This window comes from Sus scrofa, chromosome Y, assembly GCF_054392235.1.
Source record: "Sus scrofa isolate SSC_HxYL_T2T_F1_AM1 chromosome Y, Sscrofa_HxYL_maternal_Yorkshire_Landrace_v2.0, whole genome shotgun sequence".
In the NCBI taxonomy this organism is placed as follows: domain Eukaryota; kingdom Metazoa; phylum Chordata; class Mammalia; order Artiodactyla; family Suidae; genus Sus; species Sus scrofa.
Window position 1 is genome coordinate 4,120,199 of NC_139402.1, and position 18,808 is coordinate 4,139,006.

Consider the following 18,808-nt stretch of genomic DNA (forward strand, 5'->3'; position numbering starts at 1 on the left):
CAAGCCTCCCCCCCCAGGTGGCCTCGTGGTTGGGTTCCTAAAGAGGCAGTCTGCCTTTGCTCAGCGCTCGCCTCACTGCATGGGGGCTGTGCTGCTGAGGTCCCCAGCTTGACTACAGGAACATCCCAGGCTTGCAGTCACCTCCCTCTGTGCCCAGCCAGGCTCCTGGTGGCTAGATGGAGCCGGCCATTCTCTGCCGGGGGGCCTTCACCCCACTACCACAGTCAGGGGCAGGTGCCCCTTTTCCTCCCCCCTCGCTACATGCCCCATGTGTCAAAGCCCACCCTTTCTGGGCTCTGCCCCAGGCAGGGTCTGTATAAATCAAGGGTTTCCAATGCTTCGTCCTCTTGGGGTCTTGCTGACCTCCTAGGGGTGGCCAGTTCCTAGAGAGGGCTAAGGACTCGCCCTTCAAATGCCAACTGACCCAGGCAGAGCCCCTCACCTCCTCAGTGGGGCTCCCCTACTCTGGGCCACCATGCACCTGCCCTCGTCCCCCCACCCCAGGGCCAGGTGCCAGCAACAAGGACAGCCCTGCACCCCAGGACCGGCTGGAATATGTCACACCAGTCCCCCGAAAGCCTGCTCCCCTGCCTCACCTGTTCCCTCCTCCTCCCTTTGCCTCCTGACCCAGCCTGGAGCTGCCCTGTATAACCCTGCCTGGCATGGTGTGTCCCCCTCTTGGGGACAGGGAGTGACCAACTGTCATCAATACAGTCATTTCCTAATCTATTGGTCTCACCCACACCTGAATAATAAATAGCAAATCCTATAGTTAAAAACCTGGAAAGCCCAAGAAAACCCAGAGTTTCATTCTTTTTTTCCTCTCCCACACTGCTGGGTTCCTGGGTCCTTGCATCCATCATGGGCTTTTTTGTTTGTTTGTTTTTTTCTTTTTACAGTCACACCTGCACCATATGGAAGTTCCCAGGTTAGGGGTCAAATTGGAGCTGCAGCTGAGGCTTATGCTGCAGCCACGGCAACACGGGATCTGAGTTATGTCTGTGACCTGTGCCTCAGCTCGTGGCAACATCGGATTCTTAACCCACTGAGAGAGGCCAGGGATTGAACCCACAACCTCGCAGACACTATGTCGGGTTCTTAACCTGCTGCCACAACGAGAACGCCCCTTATGGTGAAATGGCTTCCAGGTGACGGACGACAGTAAAAGCTGAGAAGCTGCTATCTCCATGGTATTGCCGTGGCTGTGGTATAGACCTGCAGCTGCAGCTCTGACTTGACTCCTAGCCCGGGAAGGTCCATATGCTGCAGGTGCGGCCCTAAAAAGTTAAAAAAAAAAAAAAAGTCACACCCATTGTAGTTCCTTAATTCCTGTCCCTGTAAAGAGAATACACCTGTTAACTGAGTCTCAAATGTCCCCTCCCCTCCTCTTTATCTGTTCTTTTCCCAGACGCTCTGGTTCTACGCAAGGTCATAGACTCAAGCAACCCCTCCCTACAGAAGTGCTGGTGAAAAAGCAGATGGGGAGTTCCCGTTGTGGCTCAGTGGGTTAAGGACCCAACTAGCACCCATGAGGACTCAGGTTCAATCCCTGGCCTCGCTCAGTGGGTTAAGAATCCGACGTTGCCGTGAGCTGTGGCACAGGTCACACATGCAGCTCGGATCTGGCGTTGCTGTGGCTGTGGCATACACCTGCAGGTGCAGCTCCTATTCACCCCCTTGCCCGAGAACGTCCATGTGCCACAGGTGCCACCTTAAAAAAAAAAAAAAAGGTAGCTGGGTAAATGCCCTACCTGTGGACACCTTTGTCCAGGTCACAAAAGGCTGGGGTTGGCCTGTTGCCTCACAAGGGAACACAACGTCTGTCTCCGCGGTGACAGTCACAGAGGGAGGAGACTTGGTGACGATGTGGGGCTTCTCCCCCAGGGTCCAGAATTTGGATGCGGGTGGTCCTGCAGCAGAGAAGAGCTTGAGGCTGCTGTGATGGACGCTTCTGGAGGGCTGGGCGGAAGGCGTCAGGGAAGGGACGGAGCTCCGGGTGGAGAAGGCCGCAGGAAGGTTCCGGACGTTCGTGGACGGGGGGGCTGTGGTCCGGGGAGCGGGCAACAGCGGAGGCGCCGGAGGACCGAGGTCCACCTGAGCGATGCTCTGAGAATGAATCCTATGGGAGGGACCTGGGTTGACGTTTTGGTCTCTCGTCACCAGTGCAGGCGAGGCGGGTGTCGGGGGCTTGGGGGTAGCTCCCAACGGTGGGAAAGAGAGGGTTCTGTTGAGGAAGAAAGGGAGCCTCCCACTGGCAGGAGGGGCTCTGGGATGGGGCAGCTTGCCAGCGGGGGCTCTTAGGTCCGGGAGGTGGTTATCGCCTAGCGATGTGGAGCTGCCGTGGGCTCGGTGCGGGCCTCGGGTGGTGGTACCGGGAGCGCTGGGTTTGGACCCGTGCAGCGGAACCACAGGAGAGGTCGGACCTGGTAACGTGGGCGTTGTGAAGCGTTCATTCGTCAGCGGAACCCTGGACGGATGCGCCGTCGTTTCCGGTCTGTTGGTCGTGTGACGAGGGGGCTGGAAAGTTACAAAGTATCTCAGGGAGCTTTGTGTGGTCCGCGGTGGCCTCACCGTCTCTCTTGATGGGATCGGTTTGGTGGGGACTCGGGGGCGTGGCTGGAAAACCTGGGCTCTGCCAGCCTCCTGGCGGCTCTCCGGGAGCCGGGGAAGAAGGCTTTCGGTTCTGCCATCCGGGGCTTCCTTTCCGGACACTGGCTTAGGGGTGACATTCCATTTGTCCAGGACGGGAGAGGGCGTGGATACCCGATCTGGTTTCCCCGTAGGCTGCGTCCCCTGCTTCTTCACCGACGGCGTTGTGGTCTCTGGGGTCCTCCCATCGCTGGAGAGAAGGTTTTCTTTGGACGTGCTTGATGCTGGCGATGTTTTAGATGTAAGAGGCGCGGGCTGTGCCGTGGTGTGTGCCAGGGACGCGAGAGTGGTGGTGGGCGGGAGGGGGGAGGCGGGCTCCCGCACGGGGACAGGTGGAGAGACCCGAGGCTGAGGTCCACCTTCAGGACGGAGGGTAGCTGGACGGGCTGCGTGATCGCTCTGATCACTGATGCTGGTATCCGCTGGACTTGAAGACGCTTCGACTTTGAGGCCCGGGAGCGTCGGCGAAGGAACCCATTCTTCCGGCTGCAACATTGTAGACACGGCAACCGAAGGTGCAAACTCTGAAGGAAACCCTGGGCCCTCCCCCTCTTGGAAGAAGGGTGAGTCCGTAACAGCTTCCGAAGATCCTGGAGCAGGTCGGTCGGTCAGGAGCTCTTCAGGCTGGGCTGCCCCTGGGGGGTTCCAGCCTGGGGTTCCTGGGAAGCCAGAAGGTTTAGATGCTTCTTTAAATTCGCCCCCGCTGGAGACTGTGGCCCCCAACGGTGACACCGTGTGACCCACTGACTCGCCAGGGAGCGGACTGCCCGTTTTATAGTCATCGATGTTGGCGACACCAAGATTCTCCACTTCTTTTCCAGGGGGTACAGGCTCGTGGGTGAGTGGACTTGCCTCCTGCAGCTGATCTGGGGTGAAGCGGATTTCTACGCGGGTTGTACTGTCACCTTCCACTCTCGATCCTCTAGGCAGGTCTACAGTTGGGAGAGAAACGGTTGTCGCTGGAAGCACAGCTTGTGAAGTGGGGGTAGGAACGCCTTTATTTTCTGGGAAAGGGCTGGTTGGGGACACAGACGCCGTGGGGCTCGCAGTCGCTGTCACATAGCGATGTTTGTTCGGCCGCTTCCCGTGCTTCTTGCGCGGGGGCTCCTTGGGTACGGGCTCCGAGGGCCTCTGCGCGTCCAGCTGCGGAGGGGTATGGACAGTGCTCTCCAGCCAAGGCGTGGGGACCGGCAAGCTGTCCCCCTGCTTTGGAACCGCCCCTTCTGGTACTCGAGTGGGTGGAGTAGAAAAAGTCTCCACTGGGGCCAACGTCGTGGGCGGGGGTTGTTTCTGCCGCTGTCGTAATCGGTGCGTGCGCACCCGCTTCTTGCCCTGGGGTCTCCTTCGAGAAGGGTGAGTGGTCGGCGCTGATGGAGCAGGGCTTCTCTGGGTGGGTGCCAGCATGGCGACCGTGGTGGCAGCCTCGTCCAATCGCGTGGTTTCCTTGGGATGCTTCCAGGAGGTGACATTGCTCATCACCTCCAGGGCAGCGTCTAGGAGGGTGGAAGATACCTGGCCCTGCCTGCGATTCTCAGGATTTCCGAAGTTTGCAGGGTCTCTGTCTAGCACCCCTTCTTTCCGCACCGTCTGAGCATCCTCCTGTGAACCCTGTCTCACCCGCGGGTGGGCTTGTGTGCTTAAATTGCTCACTAGCTGCCGGGTGTCACTGTGTCCTTGCAGAAACGTTTGGGCTGGCACAAGGGTTTCTCTGACACTGTGGTCTTCAAATGGCTCAAAGGTCCTGGAGTCAGCAACCCCCAAGGTCGGGGCTGCAGTAAAACCTGAGGAGGTCAGATCGTTCATTTCATTTTCATCCTGTGGCGACTGGGTCTCGGGCTCTGAGGGAGCGTAGGGCACGTTCTTGGACGCAGCGTGGGGGATGGCGCCGGAGGGAGGCTCAGACGCATTTGATGTGGGCTCTGGCACAGACCCGGCATCCGGTGTCGACCTGCCCTCGGTGCCTAGGCTTCCGTGGGTGGGCTCTTCGCCGACCGCGGCCAGGGTCTGCACGGTCGGAGAGGATTCATGAGGCACCGATAGGGATGTGGTGGCGGGAGCCCACCCCAAGTCCACTTCGGTGGCAGGGGCGTCCTTGCCCTTCTCTGTAAAGTCCTCATCAATCAGTTCTTCCGGGTGGATGCTTGTCACTTGGGGTGCGGCCACAGTTACTCCCTGGGGGCCGGGTTCCAGAAGAACCATCCCAGGTGAGAAAACAGTGCCAGCAACCTGCTCTTCCTCCCCGAAGAGGGACAGGTCTCCCGAGGACTCTTCGGCACTGGTTGTGGTCCACAGGGGTGCTCCTGAGGGGGGAGGGGCAGCCGGCCAGATGGATGTCACTTCTGGGCTCCCTGAGGGCAGAGGGGTGACTTTAAGGACCTGGGGAACCTCTGTTCCCTTCGGTGGGTTTCTCCCACGTACTCTGGCTAAAATGTCTGCCCAGTGTTGCGGATTAATCTGTTTGTTTGCCATGTGGACCCTTCGCCTGGACTCAAAGACTCTGCGACCTTCTGCGACATTTGTCTCGGGCTCTTTCTCGGAAATCTTCCAGGGCTTCAGTTTCCTCCTCCCCTTCTTGGGTTTCGTACCTCCGGGGACCGTGTCGTCCTTGGACTGGATGTACATCTCTTGGTCCTTTGGGTGGAGACCTCTCCTCGGCGCGTGATCTTCCTCTCCGACGCCAGATCCGCCTTCGTCTTCCGCCACGTCCCCCCTTCCTCTGGCCAGCGTCTTCCCCCCTGGGCGCCGGCCCCTTTTCGACGCCCTGCCGGAGTCCTTCTTATGCACCGCGACCCCCACGGTGAAATGATCGGCTCCATGCTGGTTGACAGCCACGCATCTGTAGTAACCGCTGTCGCTGCCTTGGACCCGGGGGATGGAAAGGGTCCCGTCAGCCAGCAGGTATGCGTGGGACGTGTTAGCCATGTCATTTAGGATCCTTTTGTTGGGCAGGATCCAGCTGATCTGGGCTTCGGGTACGGCCAGTGCGTGGCAAGGCAGTGTCACTGGCTCGCCTGGGTTCTTCTGAATGGTCACTGTGTGCCCATCGGGGGCTTGAGGGGCGGGAGGCTGCACAAGAACCCTGTACACCATTCGATCCACTTCGTCCCTCACCCGCGCGATGCACTGGTACAGACCAGCGTCTGACGGCTCCGTGGACTTGATCTTCAGCCAGCCGCTAGTGAGGACGGAGACCCTGCCGTCCGGGTCCTCCAAGGGCGCCTTCAGGACGGAGCCATCCGGCAGCACCCACCAGATGGACGGCCTCTCGGAAGCCTTGACGTTGCAGCTCAGCTGGCACGGGCTCCCTTCCAAGACCGTCTGGGCTCTCTGCACGGCCGTGCTAGGCTCGATCATGACCCAGCTCCGGCTCCGAGACGGCCTTGCGTCCTTGGCGGGCATGGTGAGAGAATACCGGGACGCATAGGAGAGCACTACCGTCTTGGCCGTACTCTGTCGCCGGTTGAGCTGGAGGTCCACGGACGGCTGCAGGACCCACTCCGGTTCGGCAAGGATGTGGGCTCGGACGCCCGTGTAATACAGGGTGTCGTCATCAGCATCTTGCCTGTACTGGGAGCCGAGGCTGGGGTCTCGGTCGGGCGCGGGGTCGCGGTGCAGCTTCACGGGGACCTCGCTGTAATAGGCGATCAGCTTCCACAGTTTCTCATAGTTTTCTCGCGTCATGGGACACTCAAAGTCCAGGGCGAGAGTGGCGTTGAGCTCTATCTCCTGCGGGTCTGTTTGGTTCAGATGGAGCTGCTGCAGGTCCGTGGGCTTCTTGATGGCACAGACCAAGTGGGCCGTGTTCCCGTGCTCGTCGCTCATGTTGAGGGAGACGTTCCAGCGGGGGACCTGGAGCGACTCCAGGGACACGTGGTCGTCACCGTCTTCCTCCTGCTCTGGCTCCTCCTCGCTGCCTCGGCTCCTGTTCTGCCTCAGAGGGGACGCTATGAGCGGCTTCTGACAGGTGACTTCCTTCAGCTTCTGAATCTCCTGTCTGTGCAGCTTCTTGGGGCTGGTGCAGGTGGCGCAGAGCTGACCGCCTTCGTAGGCTTTGTCCTTCTTACACTTCAGAATCCCTGAAACACAGGATCAGACAAAGAGGCTCTGAGTTTATGAGACCAAGAATGGCTGGAGGCTGAAGCCGTGGCTGGCGTCTTTGTTATCTGGGTGCCCTTCCAACCTTATCGAATACCCCCTCGACCTCCCTGCCTCTGGGATGCCATCACCCCGGACTTTAAATCCAATGAGCACAGCATTTTATAACTTCCTGACAATGAGTAATAAGTACTCTGTTTTAAAAATGAGATAACATTGGAGTTCCCATCGTGGCTCAGCGGAAATGAATCTGACTTGTATCCATGAGGACGCAGGTTCGATCCCTGCCCTTGCTCACTGGGTTAAGGATCCAGTGTTGCTGTGAGCTGTGGTGTAGGTCACAGGAGCTGCCTGGATCTGGCATTGCTGTGGCTGTGGTGTAGGCCAGCATCTGTAGCTCCAATTTGCCCCCAAGCCTGGGAACATCCATAGGCTGTGGGTGTGGCCCTAAAAAAACAAATAATAGGAGTTCCTGTCGTGGTGCAGTGGTTAACAAATCCAACTAGGAACCATGAGGTTGTGGGTTCGGTCCCTGCCCTTGCTCAGTGGGTTAACGATCCGGCGTTGCCGTGAGCTGTGGTGTAGGTTGCAGACACGGCTCAGATCCCGCGTTGCTGTGGCTCTGGTGTAGGCCGGTGGCTACAGCTCCGATTTGACCCCTAGTCTGAGAACCTCCATATGCCACGGGAGCAGCCCAAGAAATAGCAAAAAAGACAAAAAAAAAAAAAAAACCCACCAAATAATAATAATAATAACAACGAAAAATAAAATAGGCATTCCCATTGTGGTGCCGTGGAAATGAATCCCACTAGGAACCATGAGGTTGTGGGTTCGATCCCTGGCCTTGTTCAATGGGTGAAGGATCCGGCGTGGCCATGAGCTGTGGTGTAGGTCGCAGACGGGGCTCGGATCTGGCGTGGCTGTGGCTGTGGTGCAGGCCAGCGGCTGTCGCTCCGATTTGAACCGTAGCCTGGGGACCTCTATATGCCATGGGTGTGGCCCTAACAAGTGAAATAAAAGAATGAGTAAATAAATAATAAAATAAAAATAACAAAAGAAATTAGGTGTTGTTACATTGAAAAAGAATCCCTACTCACACACTCGACACCACTGACCTTTTGTGAAGGTTCAGGCGCATCTACATAATTCATTTCCATCCCCAAGCCCAGTTCCACGTGACAGGAGGCTCTGCTGGCATGAAGTCCTGTCCCGTCTGGCTTGGATGGTTGTTCTTTTCTCCGCTAGACTCTTTCACTTCAGGCAGTGCTGACTCTCTGGATTCACACACCACGCCTGCTTCCCCGGACATTGGATCTGCCCCCGCATTTTCTCCTGCTCTGGCCAACACAGACCCTTTCACCGTGTCCTCCTCCTCTGCCCAAGGCATTAGGGGGACATGTTCCCTGACTTGGGCTAGTCCCCGTTCCCCTCTGGCGCTGCCCCGTCACGGATGGCCTCGCCCACATACGTGGGGCTCAGTGACCACCCGCCAGCAGCAATGACTTCCGTGAGTGTTTCTGGAGCCCAGACACAGCCTTACACACCCCACACCCAAGTGCTACTGGACGTGTCTATTAAAGGACACAAAAGCTTCTTCTACAGACAGCGAGAGAACAAATTATGTTTTCTCTCCGCTCGACCTCTTGCAGGTCTCCTAGCTCCATCATCTTTCCCATAAGAAAATTAGGATTTTTTTTACCATCTCCTTGGTGGTCTCCATGTCTTTCCATTCCCCCCCCCCACCAGGAACAAACCATCCAAATGTCCATTATTGATGACTTGGAACACGATAAAGCTCCTAATTAGTGTCCCTGTGTTGACTTTTGCCTCTCGGAACGCGGCTTTCTACACGACTCTCAAAGTCATAACCTCAGGATGCAAACAGGATGGTTTCACACAGCTCCAACGCAGAAATATAACACATGCCATACAGGTGCACAGAGACACGTACGGATGGACCCCACCCACACATACATGCGTGCATACGCACACACAAAGGCACACACACGAATCTCCAGAATGGCTGAGATGGCTTCGTGACTCCCTACTGTCGCACTTCTGCTGAGAAATGCCCCCTTCACATGGGTTTTCAGCTTCTGCTGGACCCAGTGGCGTGTGGGCACTGAACTATGAACGGAGGTGACATGTCTTTTTTGGTTCAGATAATTAAGATGAGGGTGTACCTGTCTTTCGCCCTCCCCATGCCTGATTAAATCAGATTCAATGTCAAATGTAAAGTGGAGCCACAGAGAACAGCACTGGGACCTCTTCATTAATCCATGGAGGAGAGGGACCTGGTCACTCACTGTCAGTGCCCTCATTAAATAGTGACATCAGGTGGGTGAGTTGGACATTTCTAGATGGGCGCAGGCTGTGAAGCTGAAATTGAGGAGAGCAAGACCTATCATAGGAGGAGATCTCTTAGCAAAGATCTGAACGCTGAAGAGAAGCCAGATCCTTCAACATCTAGCAGAAGAGTTTTCTTGGCAGATGATGAGCAGGTCCAATGATGTTGCAACCAGGTTGACTAGCAGAAGGGTATTCTTGGAGGATGACAGCAAGTCCAATGATGTTGGCAATAGGTTGATCAGCAGAAGAGTTTTCTTGGCAGATGTTGAGCAGGTCCAATGATGTTGAAACAGGTTGATTAGCAGAAGGATTTTCTTGGAGGATGATAGCAAGTCCAATGGTGTTGGCAATAGGTTGATCAGCAGAAGAGTTTTCTTGGCAGATGTTGAGCAGGTCCAGTGATGTTGCAACCAGGTTGACTAGCAGAAGGGTATTCTTGGTAGATCATAACCAGGTCCAATGATGTTGAAACAGGTTGATTAGCAGAAGGGTATTCTTGGAGGATGACAGCAAGTCCAATGATGTTGGCAATAGGTTGATCAGCAGAAGAGTTTTCTTGGCAGATGTTGAGCAGGTCCATTGATGTTGAAACAGGTTGATTAGCAGAAGGATTTTCTTGGCAGATCACAACCAGGCCCATTGATGCTGGAAATAGGTTAACTAGCAGAAGGTGACTAGAAGAAGTGTTTTCTTGGAGGGTGATGACCAAGTCCAAGGATGCTGGCAATAGGTTCAGTAGCAGAAGGGTTTTCTTGGCAGATGTTGCAGGTCCAGTGATGTTGAAACAGGTTGATTTGCAGGAGGGTTTTCTTGGAGGATCATAGCAAGTCCAATGAGGTTGCACACAGGTTGACTCACAGACGGTGACTAGAAGAAGAAGTGTTTTCTTAGAGGATGATAGCAAGTCCAATGAGGTTGCACACAGGTTGACTCTCAGAAGGGTTTTCTTGGCCGATGTAGAGCAGGTCCAGTGATATTAAGTTGGAAATAGGTTCAGATGGTTCAAGACAGAAAGCAGAGCAGTGTGGCTGGAATGGGGTGAATACTGGGCACAGCGGGACCAGCCTGTGGGAGGAGGGTGGGCAGAGGGTGGGAGCAGCACTGCATGGGAACTATGGGAAGGAGTGTGGGTTTTACCCTGAGAGCAGCAGGAAGCCAGTTTGATGGTGGGGGCGGGGGCAGGACCAGGTGCTTCTCCTCAACATGGGTTCTGACACCTGCCCTGTGGGGGGCTGACTGAAGGGAAGGGAGACCCCAAGGCTGCAGAACAACCTGCCCAGAGTGCCCCACTTCTCTCCTTAGAGGCAGAAGAAAGGGATTCGACCCAGGCTGATGGCTGTGAGGATGGAGACGATCAGAGAGACCCCAGGACGGCGCTGAGGACGGGGTCCGAGTGGGGCTTGGGGATGGGGGTGAAAAAGAAAAAGAAACCTCCCTTATGTTGATTCAAACGCTACTTTCTTGCAACCTCTACATCTCAGTCGTGGTCTGCTTGTTTGCTTGGTGGGTGGGCTGCTTCTCTGGATCCATACAGAACACCTGCCTCCCGCATCGCAAGCAAAATACCTCATAGCCGCCCCAGCCTGCTTTTCCCAGCATCCTCGAATAGGTCCCGTAGGATGTGGAGGCACAGAAACCCCCACTCTTAGCTGTAACACCAGATTGAAAAGAAGACTCCAGACATCCACCCTTCCGCCACCGTACAGTCCACAACCGACTCAATGACCGTTACTGTGTTTCCATAAAGGATGCACACCTTTGATTTACACCATGGAGGTGTCTTGACAGGTCAGGCATCATAGTTTGTCTCACGGATTTTGGAGACGTGATTTCCCCCGACCCAGGACGAAGCCAGCTCGGCAAGGCTGGAGAAAGCAATTTCTCTGGAACGGCACCCTGCCTCTCTGCGCCTCTTACCTTTGGATTTCGCGTCCCATTCCAGAAACCATTTCATCTCACAATCACAGGACCAGGGATTCCCCTGCAGGTAAAGGTTCTCCAGCAGAGGCATATTCTGCAGCAGGCTGGGGGGCAGCGTCTTCAGCTCGTTCTCGGCTAGGTAGAGGTGTCTGATGGTGGAGAGCCGGAAGTGATCCAGGAACGAGAACGTGGAGAACGTGTCTGGGTGCAGCTGGTGAAGCACGTTTCCCTCTAAGTGGAGGAGCCTTAGGGAGGTTAAGCCGCTGAACGCCTGCGGGTGGATAAACTCGATCTTGTTGTGGTCCAAGTGTAGCCTCAGTAAGCTCCAGAGCCCCTGCAGGGTCTGTGCGGTGATCACGCGAAGCTTGTTGTAGCTGAACTTGAAAACCTACCAAGACAGGGAGGGCGGAAGATGCCATTTAGAATTCAAAACAAACGAAAGCGGAAACTACAAAAAAACAACCACCCAAAAAACCCACGACCAGGAACAGAAAGCCCAACAAAGGGCAGCAAAGTCATGACAGTAAGCTTGTTTTTCATGTAAAAAACCAAAACAACAACAAAAAACCACAAAAAACAAAAAACACCACCAGAGTTCCCGTAGTGGTGCAGTGGTTAACAAATCCAACTAGGAACCATGAGGTTTCGGGTTCGATCCCTGGCCTCGCTCAGGGGGTTGGGGATCCGGCGTGGCCGTGAGCTGTGGTGTAGGTTGCAGACACGGCTCAGATCCTGCGTTGCTGTGGCTGTGGTGTAGGCCAGTGGCTCCAGCTCCGATTGGACCCCTAGCCTGGGAACCTCCATATGCCGCGGGAGCGGCCCAAGAAATGGCAAAAAGACAAAAAAAAAAAAAAATAAGCAAAAAGCAAAAAAACAAAAAACCAAAATACACCCGGCCACTGCATTCTTCATGGGGAGCATTACATCAGTTCCCTTCTTCGTGACACATCCTACAGGTGCCCTGAGCACGGGTCACACATGCCCGTGTTTACCTGGAGCGAGATGAGGTCTCTTAAAGCCCCGTCGGGGATGCTTTGAATTTCATTGCCGTGAATCATAAGCAGCTCCAACTTGGTCAGCCCTGCCAACGAGGTTTCCGACAAAGCCTGGATGCTGTTAAACCTAGACAGTAAATAACAGGGATGAGAAACTGTGAATCCTGCATCCCATCTGGGGAGGATTTCCCAGCCTGCCCCAGGGTGGGAGGGGGGGAGAAACAACGGAGCCAAAGGTTGCTTCTGAGGTTGTTCTGGCGCCAGACCCCAAGGGTAGTCCCCTCTGTCTCCTCTGAAGGTTGCCCAGGAATGGACCCGTTTTTCTTAGCCATCGTTCCACGGCGGTGCGTTCCTTGAGAATTCTGACTTCTCGAGGATACGCATGTGGTCAGAGGCTGTTTGGGGAGAGACATGGAGATTTCAACTCTTAATAGGATGGTGGGTGAAGCCGGCCCTTCCCTGGAAATTCCGCTTGGAACTAGAGAGCCTGACAAAGCTGCACGGCCAGCGCCAATGGGCAAAACCAGGGGCATCAGAGGTGGCCGTGCATGTAAGACAAGAGAGACCTTCTCTGTGCCAAGGGACCAGATTCCAAGGCGGACAGCTGAACGCAGACGCCCCTAATGCACAGAAACACCTTCCTTCCCATTTCTGATGGGTGACCGACGTTACGGTCAACGTTCTGGTGTGTTTTGGGTTTTCTTTGTGCAAAGACGTTGGTAAACATGCTTCTCTGACTGGGGTGGCAGCTCCTCACTGCTCCGTGGCTGGTGGGACCAAGGACTCCCCAAGGTTAACCCCCGAAGAACCAATTAGGAGAGGACGAGTGGAGAGGCCAGGGGGAGGAGGCAGGTCTTGAGATGGAAGAGGCGGAGGGCGGGGGGCAAAGCCTTCGTTTCTAAGATGGATTTGGAAAGAGGTTCCTGTTCCTCAGCCCCTTTTTGGTCAAGGTGTGCCCCCAGAGTTTCCTCTCCTGAAATGTTTTTGTCACCCCCGGTTCTCCCTGCCAACGATCCTGGCAGATGCTGAGGTAGAGAGAGGCAGGTAAGGAGGAAGGCTGGGGCCAAGGAGCATCCTTGCTGGGATTCCCTCCACACCTGAGGACATCGCCTCCATGTCCTGGACGTGGGAGAGGGGAGCTGAGGAGCTCAGGAACCCATCTTTCTACATCATGTCCTTGGTGCTTGCGAGACGCATCAGAGAGAGAGAGACAGAGACAGAGAGAGAGAGAGGGCAGTTGCACGGGTTGGTGATGTCAGAGCCAGGCATGGGGGGACTTTTCTGGGAGAGACAAAAGCCCAGGGAATGGCCTGAATGCCAAGTGCACTCAGGGTGCTCCTCCCTCTCTACACCCGTGGGGGGTGGGTCACTGCTCCCCGCAACCGTCTAAGAAGCAGCAGAGAGATGGGGAAATTCAGGTGGCAGTCGAGGAGAAGGATTTGACTGGGAGAGTGAAATGACCCAGCGTGTAGAGCCTCGCTGGGTACTTAATGAGTTACCAGCCTGCATTTCAGAGCAGCTTCCTTCATCTGTTGATTCGAAATCACAGTGCAGAACCATCCAAAGGAAATGCTTTCTTTTTTTTTTTTTTTTTTTTTTTTTTTTTTTGCTTTTTCGGGCTGCACCTGCGGCATATGCAAATCCCCAGGCTAGGGGTGGAATCGGAGCTGCACCTGCTGGCCTACACCACAATCACGGCAACATCAGATCTGAGATGCATCTGTGACCTGCACCACAACTCGAGGCAATGCCGGATCCTGAACCCACTGAGCGAGGCCGGGGATCGAACCCGCGTCCTCATGGACAGTCGGGTTCGTAGTCCGCTGAGCCACTGTGGGAACTGCCATGAGAGGCTTTCTTAATAGCAGAAATATGTGACCATTTTGCCACATATACACATACCCAGTGATTATGTTCTGCTCCTGAAACTCACATAATGATCTATGTCAATAAAAAAGAAGGAAAAAAAAAATCAGTGTATGTAAGACTGCTTCATGGATGTCTGTTAGCATCTCAAGCAAAACATATAAAAAAAAAAAAAAAAACCCTTATGGACATTAGGGAAATTCTAAAAAAATGTCACCAAAACTCGTCTTTTAGTCAAAGGAAGAAAAAAATCTTTCAAGGTTTATACATCACACATGAAGCAGATGATTGCTTATTGTACTCAGAAAGAGATGGAAAGTAATTTTTTAAAAAAGCTCAGGAGTTCCCACTGTGGCTCAGTCATAACGAGCCCAACTAGGATCCATGAGGTCGCAGGTTTGATCCCCGGCCTCGGTCAGTGGGCTAAGGATCCGGTGTTGCTGAGAGCTAGGGTGCAGGTGGCAGTCACGGCTCCGATCCTGCGTTGCTGTGGCTGTGGCATCGGACAGCAGAGGCTGTTCCAATGCCACCCCTAGCCTGGGAACGTCCATATGCCGAGGGTGCGTCCCTAAAAAGCTAAAAAGAAAGAAAGAAAAAATAAAAATAACAACAACAACAACAAAAAGCTTTGAGGCTGTCCAAGCAGGAAAGAACGGATCTTTCTGTCAATCCTGAGTGACAACCCTAAAACCATCTGCCTGGGACTGAAACGTTTCATTAGCGCTCTGCCAAGACTCCCTCATTCCTCGAGGATTTCCAGCTCTTTCGAGACTGAAAAGACAACTCAGACCCCGATTTTTTTTTTTTTTAAACCTCTCTGAGACATTGCTCCTGTTTTTATATTTTCTTTTCTTCCCCCCTCACAAAATGCACAATATCAGCCTCGTGATCCACTTCAAGGGTGGGTTCCAGAAACTTCCTGCGAAATGCTGAGAAGGCTGTTAAACATGGCACATTGAATCATGTGACCGATTGAGCCAGACGGTACTCATACATGTTGGTGCAGTGAAGTTATTCCCGATTTGTTTTTTCTTTATCTTTAAATGGCACAAACCGGAGTTCCCGTGGTGGCTCAGCCGTTAACGAACGCAACTAGCATCCACGAGCCCTTGGGTTCAATCCCTGGCCCCGCTCTGTGGGTTAAGGATCAGCATTCCTGTGAGCTGTGGTGTAGGTTGCAGACATGGCTTGGATCCTGCATGGCTGTGGCTGTGGTGCAGGCTGGCAGCTGCAGCTCCGATTGGACCCTGAGCCTGGGAACCTCCATATGCTGCAGGTGTGGCCCTAGAAAGACAAAAAATATATATATACACAAAACCACCTCAAGATATGATTGGCAGCAGGAGGACAAAGAAACATTTTGATATGGTTTTCATTCTAGGAGCAAAGCTTTTCATTGTCTTTGCCATTCATCGTTTAAAGTGAAGACACCAAAAAACGATGTTCTCAGGGACAAGTTACTTAATTTCCACAGTTACACCAATTTAAAGACGTGTGGAAAAGGAGTTCCCACTGTGGCCCAGTGGCTTAAGATCCCAACTAATATCTATGAGGACGCGGGTTTAATCTCTGGCCTTGCTCAGTGGGTTAAGGATCTGGTGTTGCCACAAGCTGTGGTGTAGGTCACAGACGTGGCTCAGATCCTGTGTTGTTGCAGCTGTGGTATAGACTGGCAGCTGCAGCTCCAGTTCGACCTCTAGCCTGGGAACTTCCATATGCTGCAGGTGCAGCCCTAAAAAGACCCCCCCCCCAAAAAAAAAGTTGGGTGGAAGAAAATCAGCCCAGCAACTGCTAATGAGATGCAAACAGCTCTGCAAACAAAACCTAGTTTATAGCTCTTGCAAGTCTAGAGCCATCACACAGTTTACTGTGTAGGGAAAATGCATGCGGCTTCTTCCTAAAGCCGGACCGCCCAGACCCCAACACGCAACAGGTGGCTTCGGAGGCAGGACACACTGGCAAAAGCAGTTCTTCTGCAGCATCCTCTTTCCCATACTTTCCAGGGGGCTCCCCTAAGGGCTGTCTCACTGCACCCCTCATTCTGTACCCAGCCAAGCGGGGGGACAGCCTGCTGCAAAGAGCTCACGAAAGCCATCGTGCTTAGACAGACCCATTCTGCACCCCAGGACGTGTGAGAACAGAGAGAAACCACAGATGAATTCCATTCTCCTTTCTCCAAAGCCATCTGATTCTGATTCAAATCCGCTCCAGCTCCCCCCTTTCTATGAAAACTGGAAGCCTGTAAAAAGGAAACGGGTTCAAAAGCTGTACAAAGATACAAATTTATTTTAAGAAGGAAACTGCGCCTCTTCCCTGTCCTGGCAAAGCCAAATTCTTTTCCCTGTGGAGCGATCATCATTGGGGTTAGATTTTCAGAGAGTCATATCGTAACGTTTGCCAAGGTTTTTTTTTGGAGAAAGCTCGTTCATGGTCTGTTACAACAGATTAGTGAAGTTTTTATCTTAGTGTCTTATCTTTTCTTTTATTCGACTAATGGACTTTCTCATCAGTAAGTGCAATTGGGATTAGCAGGGGCAAGCTGTTATACACAGAATCCATAAACAACAAGACCCTCCTGTACCAAACAGGGAACTATAGTCAATATCCTGTGATAAACCATCATGGAAAAGAATCTGACACAGTGTGTATGTGTGTGTGTGTGTGTGTGTTTCTATGTGTGTGTGTGTGTGTGTGTGTGTTTAACGGAGTCACTTGGCCGTGCAGCGGACATTAACTCAACATTGTAAATCAACTCTCCATCAATAAAAGTTAAAATAAATGTAACAATTTTTGGAGCTCTGGACTCAAAGATGTCAAAGCCTATTTACAATTCTTTGTGCACTGACTCAAGGTTGGCCATTTCGTCTTATGAACATGACCCCCCAGGGGCTCCTCATCCAGACCTGAGGAATTTTAGCATCTTGTAGATGGGAGAAAGCAGCTAAGATATCCTGCCAGAGCAGCACCAGTGATGTCCTATTCAAACTAAATGAAGGAAGAGTTTACAACGAACATTGCCCATGGGTACCTGTGATGCAACACAACTAACCCTGAGGTATAGAAAGCAGAGATGTGTATAAAATGAAATTAAGATATAAAAATTCTACCTGACCTGCGGCATTCAAAAGACTCTTAGAAAAGATGGTGGAGTTCCCTGGTGGCTCGGCAGGTTAAGGATCTGGCATCACCACTGCTGTGGCTCAGGTTCCGTCTCTGGCTGGGGGAACTTCCTCATGCCGGAAATGAGGCCAAAATCTCCTCCCCCAAAAACAAACGAAAAGAGATTGATATTTTAAACAGGCAAAATCTGAAAGAACTCGCATCTCATTCAGGCACCTGAGAGGGTCAGAGATGTCTCATGTAGTCTTTCTATTATTCTGTAAGTTTCTCAAGTCTAAATACTATTAGTATATTTGTGTGTCTGTCTTATGTAGCTGTGTCTATGATATATTCAAGCATTGCTGTCAAAGATTTATCGAGGAACTAACGCAGTCCTCGATGGCTTGTTATTAAGCCTTGTGATGGATCCGTGCAGACCACAGCCCCGGAGGACCCCCCGTTTAGTATGTTCCAAACGTCGCCTCGAGCCGCCAGCCCATGGCACACACAGGAATACACAGTCGCAGCTGTCAGTGCACAGACACAGCCAAACAACCAAATAGACGCGCCTGCATGCAAGGAGGCTGAAATGGCTCAGAAAGAATTCGGTACGAACCCCAAATTGATTCTTTCCACATGTTTAGAAATCCCAGCGGGCACGGAGGCCAACGAACGGAACGTGCAGTGCACCTCGCTGGGCACGTAGCAGGCACAGGGGTGTGGACAGGCCAGCCCGGCGCGCGGGTGTCCCCAGACCAGGATCAGCACCACGGAGAGGGCTCGCCACGGCGCCCGCGCTGGCATCTTGTCAGGGTGCGTGCGCCCAGGACACCTGTTGCGGAACCACAAAAGGAGATGTCAGGTAACCCTTCCTTATTTCCAGCAGCTGTCACACGAACGGTGCTTCTCAGTGTCAAGCTTCCCAAAACATCACCAGGTCTATTTGAGGGACCCAAACCATGTGCGTGGAGAAACACAAAACGTAGTTTAAAAGATCTTTCGCCATTAACTTTAACCATTACGATACAAAACAAACATCACTGTATGGGATTGGGTCACTCTGCTGTCCAACAGAGATTGCAGGAACATCATAAATCAACTAAAGTTTAACTTAAAAAAAAAAGATAAAGTAAATGGAAAATAAACATCGCTCTGGACTTGGAAACTGTGATTTGGAATTCCCTGTTGTGAGGGAAGGTATGACATACGCAGGCTCACAGACACACCTACAAAAATACAAAATATGAAGATATTTAACTATATATATGCATAAATGTATATACACACAAATATACAAATACAGTTTGTTCAAATATAGACTTGTATAAATGCATATGTACACACACAAATATACAAATAGATATGCAAATACATATAGTTGTATAAATGTCTATGCACACAGATATTCAAATATATACGTGGAAATATAGACTTGCATTCATGTATATGTGCACATATAAATATACAAATATACATGCCGATATGTGTGTATAAATGTATACACACACAAACATACACATATATATGCAAATATACTCGTATAAATGCGCATACACAAATACACAAATATATATGCAAATATAGACGTGTATTCACATATATATACATATACAAATGTATTTGTACATATGCATACATATATTTGTCTTTATATGTATATACAGAGGACAGATATATTTACGTTTCTATCATAAAATAAATAACAAAAATACATGTTCTGTATCCCCCTCCAAATGTTCATTCTGAGTCATTAAATATTGAAGGTACCTGAATAAAAAGCTTCTCAAGAAGCTTGCAATTATCAGAAGTATTTCCTTCTTCGAATGACCTTTCTT

General features: G+C 52.2%; 1 protein-coding gene across 4 annotated transcripts in view; it reads right to left on the reverse strand.

Moving 5' to 3' along the window:
* LOC146394334 (matrix-remodeling-associated protein 5-like) overlaps positions 1-18,808 on the reverse strand; it is a 33,234-nt gene that overhangs the window by 9,381 nt on the left and 5,045 nt on the right. For all 4 annotated transcript variants that reach the window (XM_085009074.1, XM_085009072.1, XM_085009073.1 and 1 more), the window contains 4 exons: positions 17,590-17,805; positions 12,006-12,135; positions 11,011-11,401; positions 1,752-6,725 (listed from right to left, as the gene is read on the reverse strand). In XM_085009074.1, coding sequence (XP_084865200.1) covers positions 1,752-6,725; positions 11,011-11,401; positions 12,006-12,135; positions 17,590-17,777 — 5,683 coding nt within the window. In that variant the 5' untranslated portion in view covers positions 17,778-17,805. The remainder of the gene's footprint in view (positions 1-1,751; positions 6,726-11,010; positions 11,402-12,005; positions 12,136-17,589; positions 17,806-18,808) is intronic.